This window comes from Akebia trifoliata, chromosome 16 (genome assembly GCF_017979445.1).
Source record: "Akebia trifoliata isolate Shusen 1 chromosome 16, ASM1797944v1, whole genome shotgun sequence".
Lineage (NCBI taxonomy): Eukaryota > Viridiplantae > Streptophyta > Magnoliopsida > Ranunculales > Lardizabalaceae > Akebia > Akebia trifoliata.
Window position 1 is genome coordinate 24,096,693 of NC_141390.1, and position 23,360 is coordinate 24,120,052.

The 23,360-nt window shown below is 33.2% G+C and overlaps 2 protein-coding genes across 2 annotated transcripts; both read right to left on the reverse strand.

Moving 5' to 3' along the window:
* Positions 1-1,547: 1,547 nt before the first annotated feature.
* Positions 1,548-3,514, reverse strand: LOC147382989 (glutathione transferase GST 23-like). Its single transcript, XM_086429527.1, has 2 exons — positions 3,127-3,514; positions 1,548-2,030 (listed from the first exon to the last, which is right to left on the reverse strand). Exons 1-2 carry the CDS (start codon positions 3,442-3,444, stop codon positions 1,674-1,676), a joined length of 675 nt encoding a protein of 224 aa, XP_086285653.1. The 5' UTR covers positions 3,445-3,514; the 3' UTR covers positions 1,548-1,673.
* Positions 3,515-13,653: 10,139 nt separating this feature from the next.
* Positions 13,654-16,013, reverse strand: LOC147382990 (glutathione transferase GST 23-like). Its single transcript, XM_086428781.1, has 2 exons — positions 15,696-16,013; positions 13,654-14,010 (listed from the first exon to the last, which is right to left on the reverse strand). Exons 1-2 carry the CDS (start codon positions 16,011-16,013, stop codon positions 13,654-13,656), a joined length of 675 nt encoding a protein of 224 aa, XP_086284907.1.
* Between the last annotated feature and the right edge of the window lie 7,347 nt (positions 16,014-23,360).

Sequence of the window (23,360 nt, forward strand, 5' to 3'; positions counted from 1 at the left end):
ATAATGAGACAAAATGGTGTAGAAGTGGTTATAGTCTCAACTTTACATTTAAACTTAATATAATGAGAGTCATTTTAATCAAAAATCAAGAAAATTGTAACCCATCATCTTATTTTGGTTAGTTTTTAAAAGAGAAACACTTTCCATGCTAACTTAGAGATTGTTTGTTACGACTTTTTTCGCCTGTTTTTTGAGCTGTGAACCGCTTTTAGCCATGTTTGTTAGGTTAGCTTCCGCTTTTGTCACTTTCTTTAGAAACAAAAAAGCCAACAGCCCTCTAGATTTCATGTAAAAACTCCTACCCCCACCCACCATCAAAAAAAAAAAAAATAGGCTTGATCCAAGACTCTGAAAGAGGACGGCTACAGAACTTGAACCAATCTGCCAAATTTAAAATTAAAATTTAACAATGAAAATATATCTTTTTTAGTTTATTTTAAAATACATAAAATTTTGTCCTCTGCATCCCTCCCGCATGAGATCATGTTTTTAAATGCCACAAACAAATTATGAACATACGGGCCGAGATTGAGTGCGAACATATGAGATCATTCATGTTAGAAAAAATAGAACTTGAACTTAAATTGTATTGCTCTGAGGCACGTAGTAATCTACGTTGTCTTATAGACAACAGACGCCCCCACTCCGATTAAACACGAAGATGCAGATGGGTTGCTGGCGAACTTGTCTTCAGGATACAACAGAGCCCAGTTCTAACACAACTGTATATTTCCTCAAAATTTGCACTATTTTGAGAAAATCTGTCACTCAGAATCTCGGATACACGAATGCCTCTTTTTGTAAAAAAAAAAATTAGTTATATATTTTAACAGAATTAATCTCCATAAATATATATCAATTTAAAAATCACACCCATTCGTAAATGATTTTTGAATCTCAATAGGTATGAAACCCATTGGAACCACTAGGCACCTATTCGGATCAAGGAATCCGTTAAGCACCCTTAAGCCCCTTCGACACCTTTCGGTTCGGCCTTGGTGCCTATCCAAAATTGGACGGCCCTATTAAATATTTAATTTTTCTCTCTCTCTCTCTCTCTTTTTCTTTTCTTTCTTTCTTATTTTATATCTATATATATATATAAATAAAATAAAAAAGAATTACTAAATTTCCATATAGCTTGAAGCCATTAGGAGCTCTCAAGGAGAGAGTCTTTGGAATGAAGAAAGAGTTGAGAATAGGTTCTTATATATAGGTTTAAAAATCCTTCCAAAACATTTTAAAAAGCAATGTGGGATTTATAAAAATTTGAAAAAAGGAGCCAAAAGAACTTTTACAAATTCCAATCCATGTGAAAAGTTATCAACCAATAGAAATGCTCTTTTTTAAAAATTACTTACTTTTCTTTTAACAAAAAGTAAACCAACCATAAAGTAACTTTCAAAAATATCATTTTTAAAATAAACCAAATTAATTTTATTTGAATCAATTTTAAATAAATATTAATCATCATTTATTAACATTTATTTTAACAATTCATGCTTTGGACATAGAGGAATAAAGGCATATATATTACTTGTCTAGTCAACCCGAAAAAGAGAGAGATCATGGAAACTATATATTATTAAAGCTGAAGTATAAATATTGATGATATATTGCATCTCATGCACATTATTCTAATACTCTTAATGCCAGACAAATGTTCTAATTCACTACTCAAAGTAACTAGCTAGAATTTCTTTACGACCGAGAAAGTAAATTACCATCTTATCACGCGACGGTAGACACTCTTTGATTATGGGAAAGTTGAGAAAATTCTTCATCCAAGAGTTTAAGTTGGGAAATTTGATTGGATCCAAAGCCTTGAAGCAGCCAACTTCCTCCCACACTTCCAACCAATGAGGAACCCAACCTAACACAATGTCCAAATACCCAATTGTTTCTCCTCCAAAGAACTTCTTCCCTTTGATCTCTCCATCAAGAATTGCAAGAGACTCCATGGTTAAATTTATAGCCTTGTCTTGTTTTTCCCCTTTTGAGCACATAGCAGTGTATGCAGGATCCAATAACTGTCACAAAATTAACCAAGATTATATCAATAACTTTTATCAAAAAAAAATTAAAATATTTATATAATTTCAATAACTAGTCTTTTTTTTTTTATTTTTTTTATTTTTTTTTTTTTTATTATTTATTTTTTTTACATATATTTATTTATAATGGCATGTCTAGACTTATGTCCAGCTAGGGGGGCCGGATGAGCTAGGGTCTGAGCCAAGGCATATGGGTCCCTCCCCCAAGCATGTGCAACGCTCGCACATTACACGCACCAGGTAAGTTAGGGAAGCGGGTGATCTCGAGGAAATATTGCTTATACTGGGTATCGAACATAGAAGCCTCTCGGAGTTTCAATAACTAGTCTTTGCTACATAAATGGTTCATTGATTCAATCTAGACCATTCATTTTGGAGTGAGAGGCAAAACAGAGTTATAAATAATAATAATAATAATGATAAATGAAAGTAAAACGAAAGAAGAAAAAAGAAAAAAAGGAAAAGAATAGCTGAAATTGCATGATTATAATAGAAAATGGTGAAAATTCAATTTCTTAGGTGTATTTATTGCACTTTAATGTGTGCCCCTAAGACACACATTAACAATACCTTATTATAATAGGGCCACTTGACTATAGGGCTGTCAATGGATCGGATAAGCCTGAAATCTGATGCATTCTGATAACTTCAGGTTTGAATCGATGTTTTGGATTTCGATAAGACTTCGATCCGATATCTTGTTGGATCGGATCTGAATCAATCATGCCCCAATCCGATAAGGACATGATTCTATAATATTTTAGAATGTATATAAATTATATTAAGATGTGCGAGGCTTATTAAGATTTTGTATATAAAACCAGGTTTGGCCCGATCGGATTATTAATGGATCGGGTCTGAATCTTGTTATTGAGTTCCAATAATTAACCCAATCCGATAAGGGTTCAATATGATACTTATTGGATCGGTACCAAATCAACCTTGATCCGATGCATTGACAACCCTACTTGACTCATTAAAAATAACTCATAAGAAACAATAAATCTTGGTCGTAAAAGCAAAAAAATCAATGTCAAAAAATTAATAATAAGAGGAACCAACACTCACTCACCTTCTCTTCAGCAAATTTAGTCCAAAAGCGTGCCATGGCTCGTTCGTAAGGATCTTTGGGCAATATGGGATTTTGCTTCCACGTCTCATCGATGTATTCAAGAACAATGGTGGATTCCACGATGGATTTTCCATTGTGAATAAGAACTGGAACCTTCTTATGGACTGGATTGGACTTGAGAAGCAGATCACTCTTCTTAACCCAAAGATCCTCTTCTATGTATTGATAGTCTACTCCCTTCAGTTTCAGAGCCCATTGGACCTTGAAAACAGTAGGGCTCACCCAAAATCCCAACAACTTAATCTCTTGATTTGCCATCTGACCTTGTTTGCTAAATCACCTAGTTAGCTTCTTCTTGTATATATCTTCTTTGAAGAGTTCAATTTGATTATTTCTATTGTATATTATATAGAGTTGTTTTCAGTCTTATGGAAAACATGGGTCAATAGTTTTGACTAAATTTGTGGTTTTGCCCTTTTTCTTGACTTTTATAATTTGGGTGGTGCAGAATATTCAATACTATTTTGGCTAATTTGAGATATCCTTTGGATTTTTTTTGTAAATATTTGAGATAACTTTTTTTTTTGTCTTTTTCAAACTGATGACATACCCCTCTTACCATGGTCTTTTATTTAGAAAAACCTAATAAAATTACTATAATACCATCATTTTCATTTTTTCTGATTTTTGAATCAATCCTAGGTTTATTTGACAAAATCTTCTAGGATAAAAACTTGATAGTCCTTAACCTCACTCAAAATCTCAATAATTCAGTCCTCAACATGAATTTGTAGGGGTGTTTATAGATAAATTCCTACTTTGAAAAAGGTTCATCTTTTCAAATCATTAGGCCAGGACTAAAGTCAAAGCGTAGGATTGTCCTTTACTGTGATATTTTGAGGATCATTCGAGCATCAAAGAGGTGAGCATGACTGCACAGATCGAAGTCAAAGTAGCTGATGATGGTAGTGGTAACACTCACGTGTGTGGTCATGTTATGGAAGAGACCAAGAACACGCCTTAAATTTGAGACTCTTTCATGTTGGGTTTCATTGTCAGACCTATCAAACGTGAGAACAGACCTAAGCATGATATCATGCCAAACGCCATCTTGAATAAATAAATAGAACTTCTATTGCCACACCAACTTTTACTAAGATCATCCCAAGATATGTGCTAATTCATTGGTGATTTCATACTAATTAAGATGCTCTTAGCAAAATTTGATGTGGCAAAAGAATCTCAAAAGGTAAAAATAAAAAATGGCTGGCCTTAATTTAAAGAAATGGTGTTTAGATTCATAATCTTTGTGTTTTCGATAAATTAGTGAAACACCTAAACATCGTTAACAACGTGCATGGTGATAATGATTTTTGAAATATACACCATGGATCATGATCATCTGAATCTTATTCAAAAGATTTGGTGCCGGCTAAATGAATCATATTTCTTCGTTCCATTCTCTTTAGAGTCATGTAATGTTAAATATCTATATGGCCCTCTTCGGGACGAAAGCTGTCTTCTAGCTCTTGTTTACCTTCGGGGGTTGTTAGAAGGGTTGATTCTAAATGCTTTGCAATACCCACATCAACTAAATGCCTAACAACTCTTTCCCCCATTTGGAGCCATTGTCACAGTATAACATGGCATGCCTGAATTATTCCACATCCATTCAGTAGAGAACTCCACTTCTTGGGACCCATATAGGTATTAAGGTGACATTAGGCCTTAATCAAGCCAACTATTTTTTTTTTTTTTTTTTATCGGTAAGCTGAGGCTATAAAGGGCCCCACCCTTATATATTAAACGCTACTAACGCCGAAAAATACAGACATTGAGATCCTCCATGAGGATGTGATACAAATCCATGGGAACATTAAAAGAATCAAAAAAACAAATTTTCGTATTACGGGCTCCTCTACTAGCAAGCCAATCAGCTGCTTTATTTGATTCACACCAACTAAACTCTACTATAGCATAATTAAATCCCCGCATCTCCCTTCTAATGTCTCTAACAAGGCTAGTTAACTTTCAAGGCGTAGTCCACTCATCTTTAATACATTTAACAGTCACTAACGAATCTAAAGACACAACTATATCCGAAACTCCTTTCATTTTAAGATGTTGAATACCTTGGAGAATCGCTTCAATTTCAATCGCTACAATTTCTATATGATTCGATCTCCCCATACCAGCCATGACCAATTCTCCATTATTATTTCTTGCAATAAATCTAATTCCAACCCCTATTTCTGATAAAGACCCATTAGTATTCAACTTGATAATCCCCATTGAAGGAACAAGCCAACGAACAACATAGCTATCCTTATTTTTCAGAGTTCCATTGCAGCCCCAAACCTGAATCAGATTTAGTATTTCATTATTTGTTATCTTCAAGCCGTTCACTCTACCGCAAACATCCGCCATGATCATCTGACTTAGTTGCTGCCCACTCATCTCTGTTTCATTAAAGATACGTCGATTCCGTTCACGCCATATATGGTACACCGTAGCACATAGCATCAGATTAAGAATAATTGAAACGGGTTGATTAGCAATATACTCAATTTCCTCTTCTAAAGTACCGACTGAATCTTTCTCAATCTCGGCCCTGTTCAATACATTCTTCCAATAGTCCCTGTTATATCTACACTTAAAAAAACAAGTGTTCATTCTCCTCCCCATCATTCCGGCATAGCACACATCTAGAAGAGAGCATTAACCCTCTCTTCCTTAAGTTTTCAATAGTAAGCAGCCTACGATTCATCGCAAGCCAAGCTATGAAAGAATGACGTGGTATTCTTATCTTATTCCAAATAGTTTTGTACCACATAACCTCTGTATCCTGATTTCTGATCACATTCCATGCTGATTTAAACGTAAACTCCCCATTCATATTCGTTGTCCATACAATTTTATCTTTTTCATTCGGCCACGGAGGATGATGCGCTTCAACTAAATTTGCGATTTCCATCATTCTTAAGCCATCTCTCATTAGACCTTCCCAACCCTCACTTCCAGCAAAATCAACGATCATTGCATATAGATTGCTATTCATCCGATGAACAGCCCTTCTACCAAATTGTTCCACTAACGCCCCCCTGCCAATCAAGTGTCATTCCAAAATGACACCGTCGAACCATCATCCACTAAGAACCGAATGTGATTCTTAGTGAGATCACGAACTTTCATAATGCCTCTCCAAGCCCAAGATGCATTGTTTGGAGGATTACATCTCCAAATAGTACCCTTAGCAACATATTTGCTTCTCATCCATGCACTCTAAAGACTCTTGTTATTAACTATTTTCCAGAATAGCTTCATAAGACCAATGGTATTCCAATCTTTAATTCTTTTTAATCCAAGACCCCCTTCTTTAAAAGGTCGACAAACATTGGACCAACTAACAACATGAAAGGATTTACTAGACATAGTCCCACTCCAAAGGAAATTTTTCAACAAGGATTCAATCTTAATAATGACCCCTTTAGGAAGAGAGAAACAAGACGACCAGTATATTTGAAAAGAAGAGAGAATCGATTTGATAAGCTCAAGTCTACCAGCAAAGGATAAAAATCTAGATTTCCATCCCTCAATTCATTTTTGAATTTTCTCAATCAAAGGGTAGCACATCAATATCGTCAGACGAGTAGAAAACGAGGGGAGACCTAAATACCGAATTGGGAGGTTACTTTCTCTGAATGACAATGTTTGAATGATAAGATCTTTGTTTAAACACGATTGACTAAAAAATAAATTACTCTTTTCAACATTAGTTTGGAGACCAGAAATATTGAAAAAATCATCAAGTAGATTTTTGATGTTGATTGCAGATTAAACACTATCTTTAAAAAATAAAACAATATCATATGCAAACAATAGATGAGATATTTGTGGAAGATTATTATTGGTAGGGACAGAAATAAGATTATTCTCAATTCTATTTTCAAGAATGCACGAGAAGGCTTCCATGACAATTGTAAAAATATAAAGCGAAATAGGATCTCCTTGTCTTAACCCACATTTACTAGGAAAATAGCCATACGAGGATCCATTAAGAACAGTAGAAAATCTAGGAGTAGTAATACATTCCCTAATCCAAGAAATCCAAGTCTGGTCACACCTCAATTGATTGAGAATATTAAAAACGAAATCCCATTTGACCTTATCATAAGCTTTCTTCAAATCTACTTTGACAGAAAAAAAAAAAGGAGAATGATAAGTTCTCAATTATTCAATTTTGGGATATTAATCTTATCAAGATTATCAAAGTTTGAATACAAGTTTCTTAAAAATAATAATAAATTATATTAAATTCTAAATTAATGTGGCTAACAATAATGTGTTACCAATTTCAGGTGAAAAGGGTACATTCGGAAATCAACAAAAGGTGTAACAATTACTGTTACAACATGCGGGCAAAAGGAAGCATTCGGCAAAATCTCGAGGAATTTGGGCGCCACGACACCGTCCAGTGGTTAGGCCTTGGTGCTCCGCGGTGATTTCGAGGAATTTGGCCTCGAGATTTTCACAAAAGCTTCCAATTGCTTCGGTGGTTGTAATTGAATGGGTCGTTTGAATCAAATCATTCGCCAAATCAACCTGATTACCCGAATATGATTGTTATAAATTGGAAGGTTGATTTCAGATAAAAGGGCTCTCTTCTTCTGTAATTTTTGGTTTTTCTTGCTTTAGATTTCTCTGTAATTTTCTTTTGAGAAAGCTCTTGAGTGTAGTGATAACATCAAGAGTGATCCATTCATTGTTTTTATAATTCTTTGGAGAGCTATAAAAGAAGAATTTCAGATTGATCATCATCTTCTTCACCCATGTTCTTTGTTCTTTTATTAATTTCTGCAATTTTAATTCTTGCGATGATTGGCTAAATTCTCATTAGAGAAGTTAAGAAAGCCAGAGCAAATTCATCCCTCTAATATAGTTTTAGATTCTTATTTTATTTACATGTTTATTATTTTGAAAATTCTCTTCTGATTAAGATAATCTAACTTATAGTTCTGATCCAACTTAGATAGCCATTACTTAGATAAGTTCAAGAATGACTATGCTCTGTGAAAAATCAGAAGAGAAGTTAAGCAATCTAAATCATATTAGTATTTTCATGGATAGCTTTTGATTACTTTCAATGATTCAATTGTTCTACCTTCCGATCCATGAGCAATGACTTGCTCTATGGATTAAGTTATCTCTTAGAACTAATCTATATTATGGATGATTTGCTAAGGTTTGATTAACTTCTCTAAGTCTTCTCTCTCAGATTTTCACTCTCTATTTTCTGTTTTAAATTTTAATTGCAAGTTAATTTTTATTTCATTTGTACAACAAATCAATTCTGTTTTAAAACCAATCTGTTTCTAACTCTGTTTTTTATTTTAACCGATTGAACATTTGAATCCAAACTGTCCCTGTGGAACGAATTCGACTTGCCCAAAGTCTTATTTTACATCTCTTAATCTCTGTATTTATATATCAAGTTTTACAATCGATCAGAGAACTCGAGTTAAGATGGGAATTTCGAAAAAGTTCATGGGCTAACAAAATGTTATCCGAAATATTTCTCCCTTTAATGAACGCTGATTGGTTTAGGCTAATGATAGAAGGTAAAATCTGAGAAAAACAATTAGCCAAAATTTTCGTAATCACTTTGTAAACAAAATTACAAAGAGAGATAGGTCTGAATCTATCCAACCGATTCGCCTCTTTAACTTTAGGAATAAGAACTAAAAGAGTAGAATTCAATTCCTTAAGTAATTTCCCACGAGAAAAGAAGTTTAAAATAGCTCGAACAAAATCCTCTTCCACAATATCTCAAAAAGAAATAAAGAATTCCGCACAAAACCCATCAGGTCTAGGGGCCTTATTAAGAGGGGATTGGAAGACAACAGAACGAATTTCCTCTCTAGTCACTGGTCTAGACAAGCTATTAGATTGGTCCAAAGATAGTCTATTTTTAAAAGGAATATAAGGACAAGGAGTATTAGAAGAAGACGAGAATACCTCTTGGAAGTAATTAATTGCAAAGTCCCCAATATTCTCTTCACCTCTGATAGGATCCCCCGAGTTATCAAGAATCTCGTAAATCCCATTTCTAGCAACATTAGAAGCCATCGAAGCATAGAAAAACTTGGTGTTCGTATCCCCTTCTTTCAACCACTGGACCCGAGATTTTTGCCTAAACATGAGCTCCTCTGCTGTAATCTCTTTAATCAGCTCATTAATCGTTGTCCTCTCTTGATTAGCCAGCTCAGAATTAAGAGGATGAATTTGAATTTGTTGCTGAATATTTTTAAGCTTTGTTTCAGCCACTACTTTCCTACTTGTAACATTCCCATACTTCAAACTATTCCAGCTTTTAATGGCCATCTTAACCCTTCGAAGCTTGGAAGCTAAAACAAAAGAAGGATTCCCATCAATACATGTTTCCCACACCTCTATCACAATATCTCGAAACCCATTTTGACCAATCCAAGACGTAAAAAATTTAAAGCTACTCCAACTCATTCTAATTTGATCTACCAAACTGAATTTAATAGGAGCATGATCGGAAATGCCTAGATGCAAATAATTCAAACGCACATTAGGCCATTTTTTAACCCAATAAACATTTACTAAAGCTCTATCCAGTCTACTCATTATACGCCTAGCATCCGTCGCCTTATTGCTCCAAGATAGACAAATATATGTCGTATTCATGTCTTGTAACCCACAAGTATTAATACAATCATTAAACTCCTCCAAATTCCTTCGAGGAGCCAGATTTCCTCCTACCTTTTTGTTTCTGAATCAGACCGTATTAAAATCACCCATGACCACCCACGGAATCTCAATGCTGGCTGCCAATTCTGTCAATGATCTCCAAAGTTCTACCCTCTCCGAGCGAAAATTTGCTGCATAAATACAAGTAAGCAAAAAAAATTGCATTATCGTTAAGGCGATACACCTTACAATGAATAAATTGATCCGTCTCTAATATTTTATCCACTCTAATTTTAATTGGGTTCCAACCAACCCAAATTCTCCCTGAATTATCTGATTCATAATTGTCTATATAACTCCATCTCTTTTGAATGCTTCAACGAAATCCCACTGATCTAAATTGCTCCACTTTAGTCTCATTTAAGACTAACAAATCAAGATTTTCTGAACACAGAAGGTCTTTCACTGCTCTTCTCTTGCTGATGTGATTCATACCCCTGATGTTCCAACATCCAGCATTCATAAACACTTCTCAGAATTCGTGCCATCCACAGTAGGCACACCCTTTGAACGTGTCATGATTGTTGAAATCTGCTTCGATTTAGTCTTCTTATTAACCTTTTTCGACTTCCCATTCGATCCTTTCTGCTTTTTCTTTTTCTTATTGTTATCTTGATTAGGTTTCCTAGCAAAATCCGCATTGGAGCTCCTCTCTGTGAAATTTGATTCATAGTAGTCCAAGTCTGAATCATGATTTCCATCAGAGCTATCTGCTAGAACTGAGAATTGATTCTTAATCTTCTGGCTTACACGATCTGTACCCTCCTCAGACCATGAAAGATCTGCACTAGTGGATATCTCCCCTATAGCTGAACTTTCCTTTTGAAGCACAACAGCTGGAGAAGGATATTCCAACGTCCTGGTAAGAGAACTTTCCTTATTTCTACCTGAATAATTTGAATTAGAAACTTCATCTAAATGGATCTGCATCGAAGGAGAAGTTTCTATAGCAGGACCATCACAAACGGCAATACCACCTTCCTCAATATTACATTCCTTTCCTGACTCACTTTCTATCTTCTCGTCCTTGTCATCTTCCCTGCCATTAACACTATCAGGAATTACAGCAAGTTCCATGTTCTCAACGTGTATTGTTGATTGAATAGGAGCTTTAACACGCCAATCCAAAATCTCTTTAGGCTGATTATTTGGATGTTGTTTCTGTTTGATTTTCGGACAGCGTTCATTTGAGTGATCAAACGATCTACACTCAGCACAACACTTGGGCTTCCATTCATACTGAATTGGCGGTATCACCTCTGCTCCTGCCTCTCTATTAAGAACAATTGATTCTGGAAAATAGTAGTCCGGTTCAATCTCTACACATATCCTAGCATAAGATAGTCGAGATCTATTTGCTGTTGGTTCATCCATATACAAAGGTATTCCGAAAGTACTTCCAATAGATGCCAAACTATCAGGACCCCAAAATTGCAAAGGGAGTTTAGGCAATCATATCCAAACTGGGCTAGAATTGAGCATCTCTTTTGTCATAGACAATCCGGATTGCCATCTCCTAAGGATCAATGGACACCCTCCTATAGTCCAAATTGCTGAATTTAGAATATTCGCATAGTCTTCTGATAATCTGAACTTGAAAAGAAAGAATCCATCGTCCATCGAGATAATCTTCACCGAGCCTTTAATTTTCCAAAGTTTATTGATCGCAGCCTTTAAACTCAGAAAATAAGGTCTCTTCCTCAACACATAACCAACGAAAGTGTTCTCCCATCGAAGAATCTCTCTTTGGACTTCCTCCTCTGGGATTGAGATCACCCTTTTCCCCTTTAAATCTGGTTTTGGTTCAAGGGATCTATCCAAGGAGGTATCGCCTCCTCTAAAGAGGTTTCTCCAAGAAAACTCACTAGACGATTCACCCATTTTAATAAAGAAAAACACGATTTACGCACAGAAATTTGCAGATTGTTCTTGTATCAATCCACAGATTGAATCGAACTATCTCAAAAATTTCCCGCCTTCTTATACTGAGTTCCTTTGCGTTGTAAAAACAGATAGTCGAGTACTCAATTTTAGTATCATTTTTTAACGAACTCTCCTTATGGACCCAGGACCTTGAGTTTCGGGTATGTAATGACATTTGTATGGATTTATTTCATTGACTAAACAAGGAGTTTCACTCTTTTTTTTTCTTCTTGCTCCTCATCTTGTTTGTTCATTTTCCAGCTCAACTTTTTGCGTCTGCTCATGTTGGACATGAAATGAGCGACCTCAATCACTTCTTAATATATTAAGAGTCGCAATCCAAAGTGATATCATGTTTCTATAGCAATATATAGTGTCTACATGGCACGTTTTTATTGGAGATTGAATACATTGGATTACATACCTTATAGAAAACGGCTTGATTAGCGAAGCCTAACGTGTTTCAAAACCAACCAAACATGGAATTTAGACACTGCTCCTATTCTATAGGAACTAGATATCTTACTTGATCTTGTTTAATAGATTAATAGAAAATATGACCCAAATGTACTCGTCTTCGACATCTAACCATAAACCTTTGATTTTTCTTCTCAAAACTAGTTATCACCTATTTCTTTCAATAATTTTTTGAACCTTCATCTTAAACCTCAAGATTCTACCTTTTACTTCTACATTCAAACCCCAAGTCTAAATAATTATTTGTGAAATATAAAATGATAAAATTTTGAGTAGAAAAATCTAGGATTTTGCATAATTGTTAAGGAACTATAGAAAACAATAGACTGAAAATAAGTTCGGACATATTGAAATTAATTTATCCTAAAATTTAAGAGCTTAAACATGAATGATTTTGGGTAGAAAATAATGTAAAATTTTAGGTTAAATGGTTTTATGTGAAAAAATCTAAAGTTTTCTTTAAAGGGGTTAGTGTTAACTTGAAAACGAGATTGAAAATCAAATTGTATAGATAAAAAAATTATACAATAGGGATTGAAAAACTTAAAGATGACTGACTTTGGAAAGAAAAATCAAGGCCCTTAACTTGAAGTTGATGTCTATTGAGAAGATTGAATTCAATGAGGCATGTGCAAAATGTAGGAGATTTTTTCTTTATGATGAGGCAAAGTGGTGTAGAAATGGTTCTAATCCCAACTTTACATTTAAACTAAATATAATGAGGATTATTTTAATCAAAAACCAAGAAAATTATAACCCATTATCTTATTTTGGTTAGTTTTTAAAAAAGAAACACTTTCCATGCTAACTTAGGGATTGTTTGTTACAGCTCTTTTCAGCTGTTTTTTGAGTTGTGAGTCACTTTTAGCCATGTTTATTAGGCTAGCTTCTGCTTTCGTCACTTTCTTTTGCAGCAAAAAAGCTAACAGTCCTCCAGCTTTCATGGAAAAACTCCCCCCCTCCCCATCCAAAATAATAAATAAATAAATAAAATTGGACTTGATCCAAGGTTTTGAAAAAAGACGGCTTATGAACTCGAACCAATCTCTCAAATTTAGTTTTTTGAAAAGTACATAAAAATTTGTCCTCTCCATCCCTCCCGCATGAGATCATGGTTTTAATTGCCACAAACAAATTATGAAGATTTGAGCCGGGATTGAGTGTGAACATATGAGTTCATTCATGCTTTGGCTAGGGGGGAAGAAAGGCATATATATGATTTGTCTAATCAACCCGAAAAAGAGAGATCATGGAAACTCTATATTATTAAAGCTGAAGTATAAGAAGGATGGTATAGTGCATCTCATGCATATTATTTTAATACTCTTAATGCCAGACAAATGTTCTAATTCACTACTCAAAGTGACTAGCTAGAATTTCTTTACGACCATGAAAATAAATTATCATCTTATCACGTGGTGGTAGACACTCTTTGATTATGGGAAAGTCGAGAAAATTGTTCATCCAAGAGTTTAAGTTGGGAAATTTGGTTGGGTCCAAAGCCTTGAAGCAACCAACTTCCTCCCACACTTCCAACCAATGAGGAACCCAACCTAACACAATGTCCAAATACCCTATTGTTTCTCCTCCAAAGAACTTCTTCCCTTTGATCTCTCCATCAAGAATTGCAAGAGACTCCATGGTTAAATTTAAAGCCTTGTCTCGTTTTTCCCCTTTTGAGTACATAGCAGTGTATGCAGGATCCAACAACTGTCACAAAATTAACCAAGATTATATCAATAACTTTTACCAAAAAAATCAAAATATTTATATAATTTCAATAACTAGTCTTTTATTTATTTATAACGGGATGTCCAGACTTATGTCCAACTTGAGGGACCGGATGAGCTAGGCTCGGAGCCAAGGCATATGGGTTCCTCCCTTAGGCACGTGCAACGCCTGCATATCACACCCACCAGATAAGTGAGGGAAGAAGGTGACCCCGAGGAAATATTTCTCATACTGGGTATCAAACATACAACCCTCTTGGAGTTTCCATAACTAGTCTTTGCTATATAAATGGTTCATTGATTCAATCTAGGCCATTCATTTTGGAGTAAGAGGCAAAACAAAGTTACACATAATAATAATAAATAAATAAATAAAAGTCAAAAAAGAAAAAGAGAACAAAGAAAAAAGAAGAGTTGAAATTGCATGATTATAATAGAAAATGGCGAAATCATTTAGTTGCCCAAATCACCAGTCCACATACCATGGATTTGATACAGGAAAGGTTCGAGAAAACTCGATAAAATAGTTTGGAAAAATGAATAGATATGCTTTAAGATTATATTGAGGTAAATAGTTTTTATATTAATATTTATATATATGTTTAAAAATATGCCTAAAAGATTAAGACCAAGGTTCAAAATAGATGTCTAAGAAACTTCTACTAATCCCTAGAAAATGCGTCTTTTTACTCTCATCTCAAGTACAAATTGGACGCTATCATCTAAAGGGTTGTCAACAACCATTCTACTTTTTAATGCTAACACATCCTTTCCATTTCCATAGAGAAATTCTTTGATTTGGGATTTTTTATTAAAGCGGGAAAAACTATTAAACTCTAAAGGGATAGGCTACGAGAGTGAATTAAAGAGTTATCGATAAAGAAATCAATGGTTGGCTAATGTCGATTGTCAATGCAATTGTTCCCTTCCTCTTCTTTTTTATTTACTTTAATTTCATAGTCGCTTCGGTGTTATAGGAAAAAAAATATTTTGTCCGCTATGACAATGTATTGTAATCACTAATAATAATAATAAGGGTCTTGTCACGGTGAGCCTAAAGTGCAATAAATACACCTTGGAAATAAGCATCTGAGGGTATTTTGGTCAAAAAAGATTTATTTGAAGGGTTTTTCGGTATAAAATTCAATATCTTAGGTGTATTTATTGCACTTCAACATGTGCCATAAGACACACATTAACAAGACCCTATTATAATAGGGTTGGGGCCAATTGACTCTAGGGCTGTCAATGGATCGGATAAGCCTGAAATCCGATCCGTTCCGATAACTTCGGGTTTGGATCAATATTTTGGATTCTAATAAGGCTTCAATCCGTTATCTTATTAGATCGGATCTGGATCAACCATGCACCGATCCGATAAGATATGCGAGGTTTATTTAGATTTTGTATATAAAAATCGGGTTTGACCCAATCCAATTGTTAATGGATCAGGTTTGGATCTTATTATTGAGTTCCGATAATAAATCTGATCCAATAAGAATCTGATATGATACTTATTGGATCAGTACCAAATCAACCTTGACCCGATCCATTGACAACCCCACTTGACTTATGAAAAATGACTCATAAGAAACAATAAATCTTGGCAATAAAAGCACAAAATCTAATGTCGAAAAATGAATACTAAGAGGAACCAACACTCACCTTCTCTTGAGCAAATTTAGCCCAAAAGCGTGCCATGGCTCGTTCGTAAGGATCTTCGGGCAATATGGGATTTTGCTTCCATGTCTCATCGATGTATTCAAGAACAATGGTGGATTCCGCGATGGGTTTCCCATTGTGAATAAGAACTGGAACCTTCTTATGGACTGGATTGGACTTGAGAAGCAGATCACTCTTCTTAACAAAAATATCCTCTTCTATGCATTGATAGTCTACTCCCTTCAGTTTCAAAGCCCATTGGACCCTGAAAACAGAAGGACTCACCCAAAATGCCAACAACTTCACCTCTTGATTTGCCATCAGACCTTGTTTGCTAAAGCACCTAATTTGCTTAATAGGTATATCTTCTTTCAAGAGTTCAATTTGATTATATATACATATATCTTCTTTGAAGAGTTCAATTTGATTATTTATATTGTGTATTATATAGAGTTGTTTTCAATCTTATGGAAAGAATCAACATGAATATTTTTTACTCAATTTGTGGGTTGGTGTAGAATTCAATACTATTTTGGCTAATATCCTTTGGTTTTTGTAAATATTTGAGATACCCACTTTTTTTTTTCAAACTGATGACATATCCCTTTTACTATGGTTTTTTGTAAAAAAAATACAAATAAAATTACTAAAATACCCTCACTTTCATTTTTTCTGATAAAAAAATCTTCTAGGATAAAAACTTGATAGTCCTTATCCTTACTCAAAATCTCAATAATTCAGTCCTCAACGTGAATTTGTAGGGTGTTTATAGATAAATTCCTACTTTCAAAAAGTTCATCTTTCGAGTCATTAGATCAAGACTAAAGTAAAAGGTTAGGATTGTCCATTTCTGTGATATTTTGAGGATCATTCAAGCATCAAAGAGGTAGTCGATCAGCATGACTGCACAGATCGAAGTCAAACATGAGAACAGACCTAAGCATTGATATCATGCCAAAGGCCATCTTGAATAAATAAATAGAACTTCTCTTCCCACACCAACTTTTACTAAGATCACCCTAAGATATGTGCTAATTCTTTGGTGATTTCATACTTAATTGAGATGCTCTTAGCAAAAGTTGGTGTGGCAAAAGAATCTCAAAAAAAATTAAAAAAAATTGGCTGGCCTTAATTTAAAGAAATGGTGCTTAGATTCATAATCTTTGTGTTTTAGATATATGAGTGAAACACCTGAACATCGTTAACAACATGCATGGTGATAATGATTTTTGAAATGCACACCACACAAATCTCTAGCTCCATGGATCATCATCATCTCAATCTTATTCAAAAGATTTGGTGCCAGCTAAATGAATCATATGTCTTCATTCCATTCTCTTTATGGTCATTTAATGGAGGAAAAAATTAATTTAAAATCTACTCTTCTCTTTTTTTGAGATGCAAATATGGATGTTAAGCTTATTTGTTTTAACTTCCACGGTGCGGATTTCCAACATGGATATGTGTGTAGTTAGTATCATAGTGTAGTCCTAAGAGAGAAGAGGAGAAAAATGGATTCTCTTTTCTTTTCTTTAAGTAGTTACATGAGGTTGACCGTATTCCATATGGTGTTTTATCTTTAGTAAGTGCATTGTTTTACATCAAGTGTAGTTATTTACCAAACCGGCAATTCATGATAAGGAATAGAGTAAAGATCTGACATATAATGTTAAGTATCTATATAGCCCTCTTTGAGACGAAAGCCGTCTTCTAGCTCTAGTTTACCTCTAAGGGTTGTTAGGAAGGTTGATTGAATATCGATTTTATTTGCTTTTCAATACCTGCATCAACTGAATACCTAACAACTCTTTCCCTCATTTGGAGCCATTGCCGCAATATAGCATGGCATGCCTAAATTATTCCATACCTATTCAACAGAGGACTCACCTTTTTGGGACCCATATAGGCATTGAGCCGACATTAGGTCTTAATCGAGCCAATTATTGTGTATTGTCAATAACTGCATTCTTGTACCGAGTTCTTTTGCGTTTTAAAATAGATAGTGTAACACCCCAAATTTTTATTTGTATTTTGAGGAAAATAAATAGTGGAACTTAGAGAAAATTCTGAAAGTGGGACTTAAGGTAAAACTTTAGAATTTTTATATTTATTGTTAATAAAACCTGACTTCATCGTTGTATTCAAAATAGTCAAAAAATATATTTTAACCTTTAAACATGTTCAAATTTGAGTTCAAACGAAAAATGTGCAAAATCCTCAATTTTCAAGTCAGATCGAACTAAAAAAAATGAATTTTTATTAGAATTAGAATTGGTAAAATCTGACTAGACCATTAAATCGCAACGAAAATTATAGAAAATAGAGTATTCGTTTATTAGTTTCTGAGTTCGGAAAGTCGAATTATCATAAAAAACGAAAAAAGTTCAAAAATACCCGTGCGTTCTAATATTTTTATATATAAAAAAATTTCTAAATTTCGTTACTATACATTATCTCCCAAACCCGTCAACCAAAAACAGTTGTGTTTTTTTTTTTTAAACGTTGATTTCTACCAACTTTAATTTCAATCTACATCGCAAACAGGACTCCGTCGACACTCGGTGAAGAAAGGAAAAACGTCTGTTACGTCAAACTCTACAAATCCCGTCTATTTTTTTTTCTTTTTTTTTTTCTTTCTTCGTATTTCATCGAAAATCAGTCGTACCATATATGGGGTTTCAACCTTTTAACCCATGATTTTACTGACTTAAAGCCTAAATCGTTCTCCATCGCAGAAAGGAAAAAAGAATGTTGTTGTCGAGATCTTCGAAACCACCAGATCTATTTCAAAAATCAATAGTCTCCACATCAAATCCACCTCGATTTTTGCACTAGTCGCTTCAATTCCTGCACACGTTCTTCAATTCTAATTTACAAAGAGTGGTAGGGGTTATTTTTACTAGTAATCATAGATTTTGAAAATACATTTAAATCTTTCGATCTCATTTCCAAATGTAGAATTTTCGTCGTTTATTTCAAATTCATGTAAAATATATGTGTTTGATGTGTTTAATTGTATTTTATAACAAATTATACGTGGGTGAGACATTTCACCGGATTACTTTCGTCAATTTAATAATATGCAATGCTCAAACCCCATTTTGATCTAATTTTTTTATAATTTTTCAATTTAAATGATAAAAAAAAAAAAATTTAAAGTTTGAGAAAGGATTTAATAATCAAAAAAATTTATATTGAGTTGGTAATTATCAAAAAAGGAATTTTATGTTAGAAAAATCGAAAAAAACAAATATTGAAAAAAAAAGGAAAAATGAATGAAATGGTAAAATGTCATAATCACATCTGAGGGGTGATGTCTACATTTTACAGTATTGTGCTATGTATAGGGTGATGAACGGATATCCAAAGGTAATTTATTTTCGGTTGCATATTTATTTATGATTATATTAGCGTACTGTTATTTATTTTAGGTCAAGTGGCTATAATTGTATAGTGGGAAATTGAATATCCATTCTCAATACTGTAATGTTAATTTCTTATTTATTTTCAAAGAAAAAAATTATATATATATATATATATATATATATATATATATACACACGAACAGACCAAGGGACATCTGAAAAAACATATGTAAAAACAATGTAACATTAATAAATTTTCAAAATATGGGTTAGAAGTTTTGGATTGAGCTAATTTTTTGTGAGGATGATCTCTATGATGGGTAGATCATCCAAAAAAAAATATATATCTGCCCAATATGAAACTTCTAACCTCATTAAAAGTGATTTAAAATGTGGACCGTCGATTTTTTTGTGAATTTTTGCCAATAATTTGTAAATCACTTTTAATGGATTTAGAAGTTTCAAATTGAGCTGATTTTTTGTGATGGTAATCTTCTCATCATAGTGACCATTCTCGCAAAAAATTAGCTCAATCAAAAACCTCTAACCTATATTTTGAAAAACCATTGTTTTTTACATATGTTTTTACATATGCCCATGAATATATATATATATATATATATATATATATATATATATATATATATATATATATATATGGAACTGTTCAACACCCTACACTTTACCCTACGCTTTACCAAACGTGTTTTGTCCTACATGGGTTAGAAGTTTTGGAATGGGTTAATTTTAACTATTAGTACAAGAAAATACAATTAAATATTTTTTATTTAAGAAGGTGGAATAATAAGTTATTACCTGTGTACCCCAAAGTAGTTCAGCCAAATTTATGATACGACCAAGTTGTTGACTCATAAATGATATCAGTATTTGGAATTGCATCGACGTGCTTGTCTGAAATCCAGTCATCTCTCACTGTGTTTCAATGACTTCTCGACATGCCTCATCAGCTAGATGATTTGCCTCAATGGCCTGTGAGATACACTCTTGATGGGTGCGTTGGCGTCCAAAAAACATTAATGGTCTCACTCATATCTCCATCTGCCTAACACGATCATGACCATCTTCTTCCATGACTTGGGAGAAGATGTCATTCCTACTTGTGTTGTTTTGGGAATCATTTGACAATTATGACTCCTCTTTTTTTCTCATCTCATCCTAAAATAAATTAAATACAATCAATACTTACATGATTTAGAAAAGAAAAGACATAAAAAAAAATTTGTAACTTGAAAACATTTTCATAAGATAGATAATTTGAATGCATAAGTTTTTCTAATAGAATAGGTTGGAAACATATACATACAACAGTTTTCGTTGTCTCTGCATCTATAAAGGTATTGTCATTTTTGTATGGGTTACTATGAATACTTGCATCCAGAATGGCTCCATTTAATTATTTTTCTCTGTTTATTAACAAGTAAAGCATAATAAGTCAATAAAAATTAATTCAATCATGGACTAAATAGGTTTAATGGTCATTTGATTTTACCTCCTCCTCGAATTTCCTTGTGAAACTCTTCGTGCCAGATGTGTGATGCATTTTTTGTTTCTTACAATTGGTTTTGTTTTTCATTTCATGCATCTACAAAGTAAATCATAAAAAGTTAAATAATATTCAGACCTTACTACAATTAATTAAATGAATTTCTATGTATCTATAGTTGTTATTCATTCCTTACCAACTTTGTTTTCCTAAAATTGAACAAGCTAGTCCCACTCAACTTGATCCATAAATGGTGGGAGGTTCTTTTTTACCACATCTGGTGCGTCCAAAAATTCTAAATAGTAATTTTTTAAAAAGGATTTGTGGTCTTTCCATTTCTGATTGAAGAATTCAAGAACCCAACCCTTTAAGTCAGCATTGATATCAAAAAATCCCTACATCACATTTAAAAAAGCAATATAAATAGTCAATGTAGTTTAATTAATTTATTTTTCAGATTTCCTAAATAGTTTCCCAAATGTTCTCTTTAGTTTTAATCGATACTCGCCTCCTCCAATCCGAATACATGAAAAATAAGAATCGTGGCTTTTGTACCGTGGTACCTAAGAATTGCCCAAGTAACTTGGCTCCATTGCCAATAGGCTACTTTTAGTTATTTTTTCAAATACATTTTTTTAAATCCTATGAGCCAATGTTTCAAAGTGATTCAAGACGTGTTTTGCCATGCACATGTTTTTTATGCGCCTTAGTAGACCCTGTAGAAAATCATGTACAAAATATTGATTGTCATTCAATTATCTTATATATACATATATGAGTGCAAAATCTTAAAAATAATTACTCAATATTACAAGTTGTTGAATCAAATGCCTGATCAGAAGGGGTAGTCTTGTCTATTTGTGTAGGTCCGAAATATACTGTCTCATCTCTATATTGGGAAGGTGGTGAATCATGATGCAACATCCTATAATAAAGATCAAGAAAATGATTAATTATTTTGAAAACTTATAGGAAATGTTATTAAGTTAATGATAATGGAGGGTAATTCAAAGTCTTACCAGTAAGTTTTCATATTATTAATAATCAAATTTATATCATATGATACATTGAACTTAAAAGCAATATTATACATGAATAATTTCAAATAGCATCACTAGATTTCAACTCATCCTCATCAATACTATTGAAATTTGACACGATAATGTCATCCTCCTTAATCTCATTTGCGTTAATCGTTATTCCTGGCATATCTAACCTATCTCATGTTACGCTATCATCAAAAGTGATCAAAGTATCCACCATACTCTGATTATTGCAAGGCAAGCTTTGTAAATACTCATCGATATCCTCTATTATTCCATTTTCTCTCATTTCAAATAAGTCTCTTAGTTTTGATTGTACAGTAGTATATCAGTTTGAATTTATTGAATCCTTGACGTAGAACACTTGTGTGGCTTGATCAGGGTCTAGAATGTTATTTCTAGAGCCCTTATTACATGAATTTTACGGATAAATTACATATTAAATCCCTCATTAGAAATAATGTATAGTAAGTCCATATTTATCATTGATTTCAATTTAATTATGTATTTCAAAACTAATTATTGTAGTTTACATGTAATAGAAAATATTTACAAAGTTTCAAGACGAATCAGAAAAATCTAAAGTTACCACTGTGAACCAAAATCCAAAACAATATTGTTGACTAAAAATCAAGTCAATTGGAAAAAATTATACCACGATGCCGTGGTCAACGATGACCGTGTGCTCAACACAAAAAGATAAGCCTCAAAATTCATACTGAAGCTTGATGGTTGAACACCATTCGTAATGGACTAAGTTTTAGTATTTTTTGTAATCACGGAATGTTTCCAAAATCCTAATTTCTACAAGGAAACCTAATATGATATCTATAAATAGGCTACTAGACCACGAGTTAAAAGAATCTAGATTTTAGAGAATTAATAATATTAGTTTTATTTTTTGTTTCTTAGTTTTACTAAAGTTGTAAGAAGGCTTGCCCAGTTTCAAAATCGAAAAGCAATACAGAATACATTTCTTTCATCTCTATTCTTTTTTTTCATGTTTTCTTTATTTTATTTGTACTTTATTATTTTTGCGATAACTGTTGACTAAATCTCAGTTAGGTTAGTTGAGGAAGTCGAAGCAAGATTTGTCAGTGTTTTTTACTATTCTCGTAATAGCTTTATGATTTTATTGTGATAATGTTAGGTAGTTATTATTATGTTAAACATTGAATGTTTCTCAAAGTTTTAATGGTTCCTTGATTAGTTCAAGAAGAACCATGCTTTACAGAGGACAATTAATATTTATCTAATAACCTTGACTTAATTTATTGCATACTTTTGATCTCGTTTTTATTATAACTATTTGATTTTTTCGATTCACAAACATTAGCTTTGTTTAGTAGATTGAGACAAATAAAGAACCAGAATTCACTAATAAAGCTTGTGAAGGTAGATCTAATTAATCTACACTTCTCTATCATATTTTTAAGTATTTATTTTAGTAGTTTATTTTAAATAAATCTCTCTCGAAAACTATTTTTAATTGGTTACATAAACTTGAATTGAATTAAAAGTAAAAATACTTTGAATTAACATTGTCTCTATGGTTTGACCCTTGCTTGCTAATGTTTTTTTTATTCTTTATTTTATCATCATCTATAACATCGAACATGACTTGAGATGCTAGTATAAATTGTTCATTGTAAACATTTGCTCCAGTATAGGATAAGTGTATAACTTTTGATTCAAAAATCATTTTGTTGGAGAATGAAGTCATTTGCCCAGAAATAAACTAAGAGAATGACTTGGG